This window comes from Mytilus galloprovincialis, chromosome 13 (genome assembly GCF_965363235.1).
Source record: "Mytilus galloprovincialis chromosome 13, xbMytGall1.hap1.1, whole genome shotgun sequence".
Classification (NCBI taxonomy): Eukaryota; Metazoa; Mollusca; class Bivalvia; order Mytilida; family Mytilidae; genus Mytilus; species Mytilus galloprovincialis.
Genome location: NC_134850.1, coordinates 56,747,177 through 56,765,432, shown reverse-complemented (window position 1 = coordinate 56,765,432; position 18,256 = coordinate 56,747,177). Strand labels below are relative to the sequence as shown.

Here is an 18,256-nt window from a genome sequence, read left to right as displayed (position 1 = left end):
CACACAATAAATAGAAATTTAAAATCATGAATTATGCATACGTATGACTCTAGCTATTTGAAAAGGTTTTCCAATGCATGTTCTAGGTGGTAATGAATGTTAAAATGAGTGATATCTGAATGTCAGTACATTGCTCTCTGTTAATTATATTCATAAAAAGGGATACTTTCTATAAATCATAAATATATATGTAAGACTCAGATCGACGTCCTGTCTCTAATCGACGTCCGTTCCTCAAATCGACATCCAAATAAAATAATATTCCAAATCGACGGCCAATTTTATGCTTCTCTAAATTGACGTCCAATGTTTAGCTTCTCTAATCAACGTCCGTTTTAGACACAAACTACACGATTGAACTGAACCGATAGCAGATGAAATCTTGACACTTTTAACATACAAAATGTAGCATGTGCATGACAAACGAAATCTATTTAAAAAAAAAATTGAATGTAGAACCTTCGACCAGTGTTCTTTTTTTTAATAGTATGTAAACAGGTTGTGATATCAACTTTAAAATTTTAGAGATTGCCTAAAAATAAGGAGAATGTAATATAATTACAAATGAGACAACTAATATATACTATCCACCATAGTTCAAATAAAGTAAATATGAGCAATTATTGCCTAATTTTATGCAACCGTACGGCTTTCAACAATGATAAAAACCCATGCCGCAAAGTCGGCTATAAAAGGCATGAATGATGTAAACAATTCAAATTAGAAAACTAACGGTCTTATTCATAAGACTTATGTACCCTTAAGTACCCTTCCTGTGGCACATGAGATCACCCCCAGTTTCTGGTGGGGTTCGTGTTACTTAATCTTTAGTTTTCTATGTTGTGTATTGTGTAATATTGTTCATCTGTCTTTTTTCTTTTTTAGCAATGACGTTGCCAGTTTATTTTCGATCTATGAACTTCTGAATGTTCCTCTGGTTTCGTTCGCTCCTTTTTAATAACAAAACAATTCCGAGTAAAATTATGATAAATAAACCAAAGAAAACCATTTAACAACAGGCACACAAAGAATGTGGCAGGATTAAACATGTGTGTGAGCACTTAACCCTTCCCTAACATGGCACACTGGTGTAACAGCACAACATGAAACATATAAATGCCAATTTCTTGCGTATGTGTTTCACTCCAGGTGAAACAGAGTTTGAAATATGATACTCACAAAACAATTGGCTGTACTTCTTTATTTTTTGTATTGTTGAAGACTGGCCAATGCCCTCTTTATGTCGTTTGGTTGCTTTTCGTTCACTTACACATACACGCATGTCATTTAATATTGATATGAATAGAATTGACATACAACAATATAGACTAATTTAAATATTAATATACATGTTACCTATTTCGGGTTGAAAAAAATCTTTATGAAAAGTATTTATAAATGTTTTAAAATTTACTTGCCATAATGTTGAACCCTACAAAACATGTGCAAGTCCAGTTAGGAAGCAACCATTTGATTTTCCGGGGGGGGGGGGCTATGTTTTTTTTTGGAAAAAGAAGTTTGTTTCCAGTTTTTGGAGAAAAAAATAATTTGTTTTTGATTCTGAGAAAAAAAATGTTTGTTTCACCCTCAGCTGCCACTATATGTAATGCGAAAAGAAAAAATTGTTTTCGTCTTGCCGCAGGTGAAACAAAAAATTTGTCACAAGCACACTATGTAACGAATTTATCTTATACCGACTATCTTGACGTGTGAAATTTAGACTAGTGACCTATCAAAATGAGCAAGTCTTCAATACTGTTAGCATTAAGAAACTACTTCCATTGAACTTACAAAAATAGATACCAACAATAACAACTTGTTAGGTTTAAATGGGTTTTTATGAATTTATTTCAATCTTAATCATCACTTTCTTCGTCTGTTGAAACCTTTACGATTTTTTTCTCAGTACCGTTTTGGTTTTTTTAAGGGACGTAACACTGCTACTGACCGTGTATGAAAGAAGCCCCGCCTCCCTACTACCTTATAATGAATATAAAGTGACGTAACACCCCTACTAACCGTGTATGAGATAAGCCCCACCTCCCTACTAACCTAATATAAAATTATACACGGTCTCCACGAGGGCACTTCCTAGAAATGTATAGGTGGTAACATAATAAGACTTGTCGTATATATACGGCGTGTTTATTTCTAAAAGATTCCTCTCAAGTCGATATGGCAAATTGCGGACGAGATAGATAATATACACAATCTGAAATTCAATACGGACCTTTTTTCAGAAGAAAATTTTACAATTAAAATTTCATAGCTCGAAGAAGGCTTGTTGGAGTCCGTATGACGACCTATAGTTGTTAATTCCTGTGTCATTTGGTCTCTTGGCAATCCCACCTTCTTCTTCTTATGATATCCAGTTATCCATCAGATTTTGATTATTCACTGATGTGCATGATTAGGATAATTATAAATAAATATCAGCTAAAAATAAACAAAATTAATAGTAACATGACTAACATGAAATGTGGTTAAAACTATTTACATAACTACTAAGGTTTACTGTTTTATATTGCAGAGAATAGTAGTTGTCAACTGTTCTCTAAAAATATTTTAGAGTGGGGAGAAGTACTACCTTTAAAGGTAGTAAATTCCATTATGTAATCTTAACAGGAAAAAAGAGATATTTGTAACTGTTTTAAAATGTAAGTAGGTGTCTGTAAGTTTTAGGATGAATCTGTCGGGTTCTATTGTCTGTTGTTATAAGTAATTATGATGGTACTGCGACAATATGGCGAACAATCGCTGAGGATGCAGATTCTAGGATATGGCTGTGAAGAATGTTATAGTGTTAGATTGCATTTGTCTTGTTGGACGCATAAGAACTACATATTTCAGGATGGAAAGTCACCGGTCATTCCTCTTCCCGCTTAGCAGCAGTATCAAGATCTTCCCGCAGGCTATCACAATCTTTTTTATATAGATTTGCTGCTTTGTATATGATGCTGTCGTCTGCGAACAGTCTGACATTACTGGATTGTAGATATTCTGGTTGGTCATTTATATATATCGGAAATAGAACAGGGCCCAGAACTGTTCCCTGTGGGACACTAGAAGTAACTGGAGCAACATATGACGACTCTTCATCCAGGATTTCTAAATACAGCTAAAGTAATCTCTTCCTAGGGTAGAACATCCTTAGCATGTTGAAATAAAATTGAGAATGGAAATGGGGAATGTGTCAAAGAGACAACAAAATGTATACGTGCGTATGGCGCAAAATCAAAATTTCAATCCTGGTATCTGTGATGAGTTTATTTGTAAATAGCTATTATTTTTTTTTACAATATCTATAACAAATCAGGTCAACACAAAAATGAATTGAATACATCACTATTATATAAAATGTTAGCCGAACACTGACCAGCTAAGGATTTGAACTGTTCGTTAACCTTGATCGTTATGTTGTCGACCATTCATCATTTTAAATCAAAATCATATTAATATTAATATTTCACTTTTTATGAGTTTTTATTAGAAGAAAACGTTTTCACGTGAAAATAACCTTGCGATACAATTCGAAAGTTTCTCACATTTAGATACACACATCATAGTCCAAATAAGACGTCATACTTTTTTGGACTAACCTCATACGTGTTTCAAACATTGGGATTATGTCTGATAACGTGACTATCAAGTATCTCATTTCATCATATATGCTCTTTCCTCTTCGTTTTCTGCTGAACTCCTATTGAAACTTAATTCACTGCGTATATTACCTGAAATACATAAAAAGCTATACTTGACAAGAGTTTTTGATATATAAAATTGAAAGTATATGCTCAACTCGATAAAACGAAATGAGTTGGTACTTACATATGCTATTGACTAAATTGATGTGCGTCCTTGATATTTTTAACCCAAGATCTCCTTTAAATTGTTGATACAGTTAAGTGCTTGGTTTTTTCAGTTTAATGTTAATCTTTTTTTCTTCGTAGTTCGGTTATTTGGTTAGTACTTTATGTCTTTGTTTTCTGCTAACGTTTAAAGTTTAAGACAAAGGTTATATGGCATTTAGTCAGCTTTACGTCTTTGCAAGAATATCTTCTAAAATAAAATCAAAAACGTATGATTTTTCAGCATTCCTTATCTTTAAATATAAGAGGGAGAATCATCAACACCAAGATACTTTATAGGCGAGTGACTTTAACCATAAAATTATATTTTTAATGCACCCACCTAACACACGGCTTAATTATATATCTTTTGAAAGCTACATATCTGTACTATCTGTTTTGCCCGGACGTAAAAAATCGTATGGTGCAATTTCCGTCAAATCAAGATCAAAGGTCAAGGACGAATAAGTGCAAATTTTCTAGGATTTCAGCTTGATTGCATATTATGACTTTTATATACTAAATTCATATATGCAAAGAATTTAAACTTTTAGCAGAGAGATTAACAGTCCTTATTAAAATGCATTTTAAAATTTTTAAAGCTTGTTTTTGATAGACAGCACATGTTTCCTGATATTCGAGTAAAAGTTAACAAAATGTGTGGAAACCCAAATTTTTCTTTCTGATGCAACTTCTTATCACTTAAAACTAAGTAAAACCCTGTAATAATTATCAAAGAAGTTTTTGACCTTATAAATTTCCTAATTTTATGCTTACTTCTAATCTAACAGCAAAACAAAACAACTCATACAGTTACCCAAAATACCGCCATCTGCGAAAAAAACAGCTTTTTACCATTTCTTCCTATCTAAACATTGTATGTGGTAGATATAAGATTTAATAAACAAATTCTTAAGAATCTAAAAAAAAACATGTGCGCGAATCATACTATTGCTTTGAAATAAAGGGGGCGAAACTATGAGATTGCAGTCTGCATTGTAACTATCAGACTGCAATAAACATCTTTCGACTTTTCTAATTGTTTGATTTGTAGCTTCATTATAAATATTGATGTTGTGAAATGACCTTTTATTTATTAAATGTGAACCATAAAATAGAAATTGAAAATTTAGACAAAAATAAATAAAAAATAACTTGATGAAGATTGAAATTTCAAAGAATTAAAAAACTGGTAAACACATTATAAAACTTCTTCATTGCTTGAATTGCGTTGTTCATTGTTTAAATGCATTAATTCATCAAATAAGAAGTCTTTTGAGGAAAAAAAACATTAATACGTTACGATTCTAGTTACAACTAGGCTTCCAGGATAACTTGAATGACTAGTTCATTTTTCATACGAGGATGACTTCATGCAAGAGTTTCTGATGACGACTGAAAAGAAGCTACCACTATCTTGAAAGTTCAATTTCCACTCTATAGATGATTTCATCTCACTGCATGAATAGTGCTAAATTTGTGACAATATTAGACTCGTATTTTCCATTGAAATCAAAAATGAAAAAGATATAGTTTACTCTATCACGTATCTAAAAATCGACGATAAGGGTTTGTAAAGAGATGAGCATAAATTAACCCATCAAAACACTCCTTGCTACCCAATAACAAACTTTTCATTTCTATGTAGCAACGTTATAGCAATGCCTGCATATCTATACTACTAAAGGAAGAGACTGAATTCATTGAGCCTCAACTCCTGTGAAACAATAACAAGTCGGAAATATTTATGATAGGACGTATTAATGTAGGGTTTTGTATTTCTTAAATTTGTTTGTGCATTCGCAGTGGACGTACTGCAATCTAATTAAAACTCTTTATTTAAACACTTGCCCAATTGTAACGCGATTTCGCGGCAGCTTCTTGTGGAGTATATATCTCCAAGTTGATACACTATTTTAGAGCTTGTATTTGCTTTCACGATTTTCGTGATAGTGCGTAACTGCTCACAATGAAATAAAATAAAGCCAACTATAGTATACCGCTATACCGATTTACAAGTAACTGATACAAATCTGGGTCACAAACCAAAAACTGAGGGAAACGCATCAACTATACGAGGAACACAACGAAATAACAGAAACACTGAACTGCAACAAAAACAAACGTCTACATTCAAAGAAACAGATTATTCGACACCAACTGCCATATGCCTGACTTGGTACAGGACATTTAAAAATGGTGGTTTGAACATGGTTTTTTAACCAGAGGTCGAATGCAATGTTGAAATCATCCCTTGGACAATTTTATGAACGCCACTACGAGTTGGTTGACAATTATGAAATACCTGTTTAGCCAGATGACGACTGCTAAGATCCAATCGACGTAACCAAAATACCGTCTTCTCTGCCTTGAATGTCACCTTCCGAATAAGACTTGGCACCGAGTTAGGAATTACATGAGCAAAAAGACGGATGGGGGTTTGTGTCACTCAATCTGTAGTTGTATATGTTGTGTTTTGTATAGTGTTGCTTGTCTGTTTCATTTTTCGCCCGGCTTTGTCAGTTCGTTTTTAATTATGAGTTGATGTCCCATTGATATATTTCGTCACTCTTCAAGTAGTAAAAGTTTTGGTAAACGATTTGGTTGTATATATATATCACCGTAAGCAAATTAAGTTATTTTCGCAGATATTTGTCTTAGCGTTAATCTTCTTCACTTTACTTCCAGGCATTTTTTTGACCGATTTTCATTACTGCAAGTTAATTTCTTTAAAGTAAAATAATACAAAAGGGAAAATCAATATCTCAAATCATAAATCAAACAAACTTAATTAAAACCATGAACAAAATAAAATTGAAGTCCAAGAGACGAACAACAGTCCACAAAACACAGCACAGCATGAAAACGACCCTGCCTAAAACAGCGAATGATCTTATGCGATCAGGAAGGGTATTCAACTTTTTCATTTTTTTATTTCACAACTGCTTATAGTGTTTTGTATTTTGTACACAATGACCTGCATTTGTATTTTTTAAAAGTTGAAAATACTCAAAGCATCTTTTATTCAAACAGTTAAAGAGATTATACTTCTAAACACATTTAATATGTCTTACACGGTTTTAAACTAAAAAGGAAGCAGCAGCATATAATTTAATTCGTTTACATCCTGCTTTAGATAACCAAGTGTTTCTAAACAAGGTTACTTATTTTAGTCTTGCCTATAATTTAGTCGCAAAGCCATGTTTGCATTTAAACATGATGACAAAAAGTAAATAAGTTTGACTTCGTAAAAAACATATTTTTATCTCAATTAGCTCGTATATATTCTTTTCGAACTTTAAATATCCCTTCTTTTATTATGGAAAATCATTCTCATCCCTGAAATTGACAATTAGCGATGTGCTATATTAACATAGAATAACAAAATGATCGCTTTTTTGCAGATGGCAGGTTTTTGGGCAACTGCAAATCCTTCAATAGAAGGCTGTTCTATGAACAATAATTAATAATTGCATCTTAAAATTACAAAACAAATATTCCTTGACCTAAAACATATACATTCATCTATTTTTTTTAGCAAACAAAAATCTATCCCCCAAGATATATTTTGCTTTTGGAACAATTTTTAATTTTTTGGGGATTTATGATGAATTTCAATTTTCAGGGAATATTGCGCATCTTACCTCTTATTTTTTGTTTAATTTGGAAATAATGTATCATGTTATAAAAGTTCATATGATCTTTTGGAAAATTTTATGGTACAAGAATAAGAAAATGTCCTTTTGTTTAATAATCGCTAAAAATTCGAATGCTTATTCGTGACCTTTGACCTTGATTTAACAGAAAATGCACCGTACGATTTTTTTACGACCGGGCAAAACAGAAAGTACAGATTATTAGCTTTCGAATGATATACAATACAGCCGTGTGTTAGGTGGGTGCATTAAAGTCGTTAACTAAGCGTCTTTTTGAAATAAGTCACTCGCCTATTAGAACTAGTCTTCCTAAAATAAATAACCTTATAAATCTTGTAAAATTTATTAATGATACAAACCTTGAGCAAAGCAACATTTAGTCCATCGCCAACACATAACGATGATTACTATAACTAACGACAGCACAAGAAATGTTAATCCAATAGCTCTAAAAGTAATTATGATAATATGACTACTAAAATAATCGAACCGATGTATAACTGCATGTACACGTCGAAACAGTAACATGTAAAAGCAAAATATGGCTATGAAGCTAAAATTAAATGCAAAACGATTAGTGAAAGAAGATTACAAAAAAAAGAAAATAACACACAACAGAATAAACCAACTAACTAACAAAATGATTTATTACAAACCTTTAAACATGTTAGCGGGCGACCTACCTTCCCAGGTTAGTGGACGGTTGTATGCCCGCAACCATGTTAAACACCGCCACATTCTGTATGTATGTGTGTATGTGCATGTCCCAATTCAGGAGTCTATCGATTGTTTGTATGTTACATATTTGGTTTTGGAGGTATTGACCCACACTGTCAATTTTATATGTACACCTTATATTCATACACTCATTCTTAAATAGAGGCAAAATGCATTCATTTATGTAGACTAAATTTATACTCATCAATTATATATAAGAAGTCGGACCAAATGTAGTTGATAACCTGTCAAAGAACTGTTTAAAAATCTTTCAAAGAAAAATAACCTTAATATAAGTCGCGAGGTTTCCGTTAATGTGAGTTGTTATAACACATCTCATTTACTGATACCGAAACCCTCCACTTTTCCATATACAGCATTTAGAACTGTACAACCATATATACAAAATCTTTGTTGGGTATAATTTTCATCATCCAAGCTATACCTTATTTAGTATTTTTGCTTTATTTGTCATATAGTCGTTACTCTATTCCTCACAAATTTCCTGGTGCACCCCTGTGTTAGTTCTATGCATTAACATTGTGTAACACTTACATAGCCATAAACGTACGTTCTAAACAGATGGGATTTGATCTTGAGGTATCACTTTTATCTTTCATTAAATCTAAAAATACAACACATAGCAATAAATACTTATAATACTTTCAAATGTTTGGCTTTGAGCGTTCCTGATGAAGGTAAATCCAGAAAAGCGGTTCGGACGCAATAAATTATAAAACGTGTTGTTTTTCATTTTTTATAAACGAGGTCAACAAACCTATAACATAATGATTTTGATGTAAACTGCAAATGACAGATTATAAGTGCAACTTTTTAGAACGAATACGCAATTGCCAAAATTCAAATAACAATTGCTCCCTTAATATTTCAAAATGGGATATGTTTATTTAAACTTATCGATCTGAAACACATATTCGCGGTGTGTTCTTTATGTAATACATTGTGAGCAGCCAAATTAGAAAATTTAGAACGATTATTAAATATCTCAAGGTCGACAAAATACAGACAGTTTCATGACAAAGACAAAAACAAAACAGATGAAACGACTAACAAAATTTCGCTAATAACAGAAAACTAAAACTTTGAAGGCACGTATCATACCAAACAAAACGCTGGATGGGACTGAGTATCCCAGACGGGTCAGCATTTTCTACTTAACTGGTGACATTTGTTTATTCATATTATATTAGGTGGTTTGTTGTCATCCGATAAGTCAGCAATTTCTTATTCACTGATGACATGTGTTTAGTTACGTTTTCAGTAATCCGATGAGCCAGTATTTTAATTGATAACTAATCAAATCAGTTTCTACAGTTTCTACAACAACAAATTTCATTGCATATTTTTTTTTTTATTTAAAATTTAATTTGCAAAAAAATACTTGGTTTGAATACTAGTATTAGCTGAATGTTTGCAGTCCATTTTGCTTCAACTAAATTTAAGGATATTCTAAAAGTGTCAAATTACTTGTTATTGTTTCCATGGTTGGCATTGATGGTCGCTTTGTGTGTATCATTGCTGTAACATTTCCAGGTAAAATATGAAGGTTCCTGAAATTATAACATAAGTTACATAAAACTAGCATTTCCATTCCCAATACAGATTGAAATCATTCAAAATAGTTGCCCTTCAGCTTTTCGATTTCAACGCATTTATCATCAAAAGACTCACTAATAACGCTCGAATCAAACCAATTTAAAAGTCCCCGAAAGGTACGACGTCCAAAAATTCCGGAAGGTGTTTCAAAATATAGCTACGGTAATACATTCTCTTCAACTTTATTGGACAACAAAGTCAACGTTTGTACATAACCATGAACTAGCTATTTACTGGGATATCTTCAAAAAACAAATTTGAAAAAAACTATTCTGGTTTGAACAAGTGTATTAAAATAAATGTGCGTTAAGCTACATGTTTTATTTTGTTTTAACCCAAAAAATTAACGAATGTCAGAATCATGGTATCTTTGATAACTATTCCCAATATTGATTGTATAAATTTGTTGAAATGGTTGAAAAAAGTCTGTGTTAAAATTTAAGAAGACAATTTTTACAAGTCTATTTCTTTAAGGAAGCTATCTTGTCATGTTTTGGATTTTTGACAGATTTTCGGAATCCTCTGGTTTTATCCATTTGAATGCCTTGAAAAAAATTGCCCGGTGACCCCCATTTTTCTTTTTATAAATCTTTTACATGTATAATGATAAGCCATCTGTAAAAGTCTTATAAAATTTTAATTACTTTTTAACAGTTTTTGAGAACTTCAACTTGTCAATGATAAAGCTATGAAAAGTCAAGAGAGAATAGTTTCCCGCCAAAATTTCATAGGCTAATATCTCGAAAACAAGCACGGTGACCTATATATTTTTTGGCTCTTTGAATTCCTTTATTAATCCTCCATCAATATAAACTAGTGTTTTAAAAAGTTAATTACTCTGAAACTGAGAAGCGAACTTCCTTAATTCATCATAAGCAAATATATTATTAATATTAAATCTCAACTCATCCTGGTGCACAACATTTAAATGAAGGCACCTTTTTACCATGCATTATCTCTAAACAAATGCCAAAACTTAAAACAACTGTGGATCAACATATAATGTGCCGTAAGAAACATCATATAAATGGTTTCAATATCGGCTAAGATGAAAATAATAGATTTGAAATGATGCATATATACCGACTCTGACGCTTGTTGCAAAAAAGGGGATTTTAATATTAGCCACATTTAGTACATGTGTGTGTGTGAGCTAAGTAAGTTCAAAGAGCAAACATCGAGCCTTATCATATGTAACTTACTGTGAAACAGATCTACAAGGTCCACATCCTGTATCATTCTTCGCTGTCCAAGGATCACATGGTTGACATACTAAAATGAAAGCAGCATATTTTTAAAAATATGCCGTTTTTAGATTTGTTGACATATCATTTAAATGATATATATGTAAACTTTCAAAACAAGTCATTGTGATTATAAAGTATAAAAAGACACATCAATATTAATATGTTTACTTTTATGATTAAAAACTTTTGTTATATTACCTCCATTCTCATCAAGAGATGTGTTTACTGGGCATCCTGGTGTATGTAGATTACATAGACATGGGTCTCCATAGTAACATTTGTTCGTGTTACATTTGCATCCATCTAGACTGTCGCAGAAGGTTTTGTGTTCTGTTCGACTGTATGTTACATCTTCAACAAGAAAATATACATATTACAGATTACGGAATTATAATATCGATGTCAGATCTTTTTAATTTAACTTATTCCTGTCTAGATCTTGTTCAGTTATAGCTTGCAATATGATAAAGAGACAGTTATATTTTGTAGATCGTAGTTTGGCGTCTAGTCTACCTTAAGTGAATTGTGTTAAACATCATAGGACATACTTATTCATGTATAATGTGGTATCTTTTTGCTATTATTATCAAATCTTTCGAGGCACGTTCATGAAATTTAATCAACAGATTTCTCATACACAATTTATTTTCGACTGTAACCTTGTGAATATGTCTGTCATGAAGAAAATGACATGTAATTGAGTTTGAACGATATTTTATTACACTTTCACATTAGTTTAACTATCCATTACCAATGATTACAAACTATCGACAATCATAAATATTAAGCTAAGATAAACATTAAAGGTATATACTTTTACAATATTTATTTTAAATGCAATGTATAATATTTGTGCACTCCTTTTTAATGCATGGTGGCGTTGTGTTCTACACTAAAGTGTACAACTTTCTGATAATATAACACTAGATCGACGATCGGATATCTAAACTGGGTTTTTTTCCGGGCGAATTTAACATGATTACAGATAAAGATTTCTTTTAGCTAACTTAAAATTTGAAGTATTTTATCTAGTTATTTCAGGGAAAATAATATTTCTGAAATTGGCCAATCATATTTCTATTTTGCCTAAAACTAAAAAAAATATAAACATTTACCGAAAAGGTGATTATATAAATTTCCAGTTTAATCATTTGTGCAGAGGCATAATATACGCGTACACATAAATGAACAATAGGTGGTTAATTTTGATCATATACGCCAGGTGTATGAAAAAAGGCAAGTAAGGCATTACAATCAATCATGGGATAGACAATAGCAATATAAACTTGGACAACATCTTGCAAAAAACGACAAAGATTGAGCAACACAAATTGTTTATGCCACCAAATTCGGGATGAACCTTGGTGCTGCAGTGCGATTAAAAACTTTCTGTCTCCTCAAACTTCAAATAAACGCTTGTTTGCTTTTATTTGATAATGTTCACCTTTTAATCTTCTTTCGTTTGTTCAGTATGAATTCCGTAGTGTACTTTCTAACAATTATCTTAATGTCAAATGCTAAATGTTAAATTGAACCTCCCAGATATCATGTTCATCATTTATCATTATTTGCACTATCTTATTTTTCCAGATTCGTCTTATGTTATTTGTTCCTTGTAAGGTTTAAAACAGTGAGTCTTAGATAGAAATGTCTTACCTTCAGCAACACAAAGACTTATAGGCTTGAAACATGTGTTGTTGTGCTGATTTGATGTCACATAGGTGGGTTGTACATATCCAAGTAAACACTGCGTACAGTAAAACCCATTAGACTCCAGACATGGTTTTACTTCTTTTTCTGCAAATTTTGAATAGCATAGTTTAGTGTATCAAAATATGCGTCCGTGAGAATACTCCCATTAGTGTTCTTATTTACAATTACTTATAAATATAAAGAGCTTTATAATATAATAATAGCAAATAATGGTATAATTGTACCCCTTATAAAAAATATTTGTACATATGTTTAATCATTAAATTTGAAGATTTGTCTTAGCCGTGTGATATGACGTTCGTTATTAACTGATTCCGGTTTATATCAAGTGCATTCGTTTATTATTGCGTGCCTTTCTGTAACGTTATCGCTTGGCATTTTGACGTCATTCTACTTCTACAAATTCCAGAAACTAAACCTCAATGGTACATTTCCAGTGAACAACTTAACTAAGATAAAAAAAAAAATTGCATTATTCAAAATTTAAAAAAAGTTCTTGTCTGTATGGTTTTTCTCTTTTTTATTTACAGTAAAACGTCTGATTAAAAGAGGGACGGAAGATACCAAAGGGACAGATTACTTTCTGTTGAAATAAACGATAAAAAGAACATAATCTCTCATTTTTAAATCAGATTCCTTATCAGCCTATGGTCAAAAGTAAAATCACAAAAATACTGAACTTAGAGGAAGATCAATTTGAAAAGTCCATAATCACATGGCAAAATCAAATAACAAAACGCATCAAAAACGAATGGACAAAATCATCCTTTGAGCCTGTGGAATTTCAGGCTGATATCATGACCTAGGGATGGTAATCGGTATGATATGAAAAATGCCATGGTATAATCTAAATGTATAGTATTGTTAAGACATATTAATACTGTTCTGGTTGTCTGTCAATGTATAATCTGCCAGTTTTATTCAATCAAAGTTATCGTCATAATGTTCTCTACATGAATATGATGATATAATATCAGAATTGTTGCTGCAATTAAAACATTATCATTTCATCTAAATACATAATGAGTGTTTGATTTTTTAAACATTTATGGGAAACCATTAAATAATTCTTTTTTTTATATATCCGAAACACTTTTTTGCAATGTTCACACTGTTCTCTGTTTTTTTTCTGGAAAAGGTCGGTGTTTTGACTTTGAAAGTCAGCGCCTGCTGTAGTTTATATGTTATAATGTGGTGAGTGCAATTTATAGTAAAGTTGTTAACATTTATTTAGTAGTAAGAAATGATACAAACACATTATAGAGTTGAAAGGTTGAAAGTGGCGATCGTAGAATTTATAGAGAGTAATATTTATGTAAGGGAATTAATTGTTCGGAGATGAACCTATAAACACATACTCATATCATTATAAAGATTTAGTTACTTTGAAATGAAACTAAAAATGTAACATCTTTTGAATTACCATATTGATAACCATCATATCAAATACACAATACGTATTACGAAAGAATCATCAAATCCGATATTTTCACCACCTGTTCGTAAAATTTGCATATCAATCAGTTAAACAGTGCAGAGACATTCATGTTAATGTTTATAATGTTTTCATTTATAAAATCTGAAATAAAATCTGAACAGCGTGTAGTTAATAACTTTAAAGATGTCATATTACTCTTTGATAAGGACAAGCATAGAAACGTATTTAGTGTTGAAACCATTTTATTTCTTACATGTATGATGACTCTTTATATCAAATTGATAACGTTTAACAATCAAAGCGTGGACAAAGAGACTTCAATGCAATCATTTAGTTCGCAATGCCACGAAAAAAGATTTAAACAATTTTAGCAGAAAGCTTCAATACAATATTTTTTGTCGCTTAGGAATAAGTAGAATTATCCGTAGGACTCAACGTCTTTATTTGCGATGGTTATAAAGAATACCGACATTGAAAAATATGATATTAGGCACGCTTAATAATTTTGTAACCTGTTTATTAACTGCGGTGATTCTACAAACAGTGTTTAATTTTTTTTTATGACGCATTCAGTGATAATTTCGATTTGTGACCTATTTATAAACGACGCTTCACCGCAAGAATGATGTCAAAAATCTTACCTCTGCATGGTTTGGAAGATATATCAAGCAAGTAATAAAAGTAAAGCACAATTAATTACCTGGAGGACATTCAACAAACACAAAACATCCATTATCTGTCTCGTCTTTTAACAATGATGACACAAAACACAACTGCAAAAAAGCATAATGTTTTATTAAAATATTTAAAGTTATGAGATAATCTAATGATTCAGTAAAAATGTAAGAACTATATGGAGTAAAACAACGATAAATAAAAACAATTGTAACCTATAAACAATTAGTAAAATACTTTTTCTATTCTGTGCGATAGTCTTTTAGTATTCTAAATTCTTTCTGGGATAGTTTTGAATACTAGTAATAAATAAAGGCAGAAGTAGTATACCGATGTTTGAAAATCATAAATCGATTGAGAGAAAACAAATACGGCTTACAAACTAAAACTGAGGGAAACACATCAAATATAAGAGAAAAAAACAAAACAACAGAAACACTAAAGTGCAACAATAAACTAAACGACAATGCAACACACACAGAAACGAGCTACTAAATAACAACTGCCATTTTCAAGACTTGGTACAGGACATTTTAAGAAAAAATTGTGGGTTGAACCTGGTTTTGTGGCTAGCTAAACCTCGAGCTTTGGTGGTAATGTTAAATATAACACTTAAATGACAACATTACATGATGACAGGACTACAGTACAAATAAATGTAAGAACATTCAGGCAGAGAAATACAAAAATAACAATACAATAATACATTTCGACATGCTAACAGTTATCAAAGGTACCAGGCTTATAATTTAATGCGCCAGACGCGCGTTTCGTCTACATAAGACTCATCAGCAAATAGTCAAAAAGCTGAACAAGTATAAAGTTAAAGAGCATTGATGACCCAAAATCCCAACAACTTGTGCCAAATACGACTAAGATCTAACATCTAATTAAATGCTAAAAACAAAATCATATTAAGTATCATGTTTTTTTATGCATGTATTACACTAAATCATTATTTTGTGTCCTTTTAAATCTTCCTTTGATGGCACTCACCTGCAGCTGCGTTCTACCATGCACATACATTATGTAGTATGATCGACACCTAGCAAAAAAAATACAGCTTTTTGACTTTGATTGGGGGTTTATTTATTGATGTTTTTTTCATGTTGTCATTCCGTGATTTTGTGTTCTGATTTGATATTGATACCCATATCTTCGTACCATTTCTTGCCGTAGTTCACAATCGTGCTTTCGTATCAATCCTATAGTTCAAATTAAACAGTTTTTTTTTGTTACGAAAATTGAGAATACATGTAGAAATGGGGAATATATCCAAATGATAACAACCCGACCAAAGAGCAGAAAACAGCCGATCGGTCTGCAACACAGCAAGACAATCTCGCACCCGCATGTGTTCATCAGCTGGCCCCTAAACAAAATTGTGTACTAGTTAATTGAAAGGGATCATAAATGGTAGAAAGTTCGAATTTTCCTAGGATGAATTCTTACTAGTGAAAAGGAATAAATCTGAGTCCATCAATAACCACCGGATACTAATCAGGACCTGCCTCGTATAAGTTAAGGAGATGAAGTTAATAATTCTTAATGGAATAACCACACATACTATAGCGCCTGGAACAAAACCATAAAAATGAATGGCGTTCGAGACCAACGTAAGCTCCAAAATAAGGGGAAATTGTTTTACTTGAAAACGCACAAATATACTCACCAATGGTATACAGCAAACTATGACAAAGCGGAGTGATAGTTGCAAGGTCATTTCTTAGACTGTTTAGTTACTGAAAATGTGCTTCTTTCATCCCTGTAATTGATTATAAATGGTATAAAAATTGCAATTGATTATTTTTTATTTTTTATTTTTTTTATTTTTAAAGGTGACAGGATGACTATTCTAGAATAATCACATTACTTGTCTGTTTCACAAGAACTCGTAACCTTGAATTAGCCTTCTTATATTGTTTCCATTCGAGCGCCATTTGTGAATCTTGATTTGTAGAGGAAATGGGATAACTAACAAAACAAATAATATAACTGGGTGAGTTATAACAGTCTCGAACAGTTCTGTGACACATCATTTCAACAACTGTGAATAAAAGTAAGAAATGATTCCTGCTGTAATCAGGAGCATACTAAATAGCGGGTTTTTTTTTACAATTCTGCCGTTATTGTTAGGTGGGGTTTTTCTCGACATACTTCTATAACAAGCTGAATCAGTCTCAGATAGATTAGATCATTTTAGCTTTTTGCATTCCATTGTTTTATTATTAGAAATTATTTATTTTAAATTTTCACTAGTATTTTTTTGGCCCTTTATTGCTTGCTGTTTGGTTCGCAAATGCGGCGTGTTGAAGGTCGTACTTTGACCTATAAATTATGGTTTTCTTTTTCAAGTTGTGAATAGGATGGAGGGTTGTCTCATTATCACTCATACCACATCTTCCTATATCTATATATGGAGAAAATGTATTCAAATCATAATATTTATATATATTGCATTAATACTACTTACCGAAATATATGGAAAGCCTGTAGTCCGCACATTGACAATATAATATATAACGGTAATGAAATTACTTGTTATTGAGGATTTATAAAACTGTTGTATAAAAATGAAATTTGCATTTAATTATTTTCGGAGAAGTCAGTTTTAAATCATTAATAAAATATTCTATGACATTTTTGAAGGAGTGTTTTACAGGTAAAACGTTTATTTCCTTCCTTGTTTCGATATGTTTAATTCACCTTTTCATTCATGTGCCCAGACAAATACAAATTGAAAAAGAAAACAAAAGAAAAGAAATAGCGAAAAACTATCACTTCTTACCTTATTTAATTATATATATAAGTTATGAAGTTTTCTAAGATGCAGGTATTGCAGAATTATTTTAACGATAGTTGGGACTCCCCATGATATTTACCTAAATATAAATTTGTATAAAAGGTTATCTAATATTTATTTATATATGTACATGATATGATCCGGTTCAATGACAAATATTCATGTCAGGCAATTCTTAAATATAATAGTCTACCAATGATAAAAGAAAAACGCATTTAATTAATTACTTATAAAAATAAGGATATGAGGTATGATTGCCAATAATAAGACAACTATCCACCAAAGTTCAAATGAAGTTGATGTTAGCAGTTATAGGCAACTCAGCAATGAGAAAAACCCAAACCGTATATTCGACATGAACTTTTCTATTAGATAGTGATGATAATTACTGATGACCTTATTTTATGTCCAGTGGCAAATATTTCATGCATAAGTGTACACATGAGAAGTGTTAACCGATCGATAGTCCAACAACAGACATTTAAAATTATAAATTATATATGGGTCATTTTCAAAAAATGTCGAATTTTGAAATTGAAAAA

The 18,256-nt window shown here is 31.5% G+C and overlaps 1 protein-coding gene across 1 annotated transcript; it reads right to left on the bottom strand.

The window, feature by feature from the left end:
• Nucleotides 1–3,429: 3,429 nt before the first annotated feature.
• Nucleotides 3,430–17,515, bottom strand: LOC143056823 (uncharacterized). Its single transcript, XM_076229986.1, has 10 exons — nucleotides 17,385–17,515; nucleotides 16,584–16,676; nucleotides 14,937–15,009; nucleotides 12,742–12,882; nucleotides 11,284–11,436; nucleotides 11,041–11,110; nucleotides 9,710–9,792; nucleotides 8,777–8,846; nucleotides 7,864–7,952; nucleotides 3,430–3,731 (listed from the first exon to the last, which is right to left on the bottom strand). Exons 2-10 carry the CDS (start codon nucleotides 16,632–16,634, stop codon nucleotides 3,655–3,657), a joined length of 807 nt encoding a protein of 268 aa, XP_076086101.1. The 5' UTR covers nucleotides 16,635–16,676; nucleotides 17,385–17,515; the 3' UTR covers nucleotides 3,430–3,654.
• Between the last annotated feature and the right edge of the window lie 741 nt (nucleotides 17,516–18,256).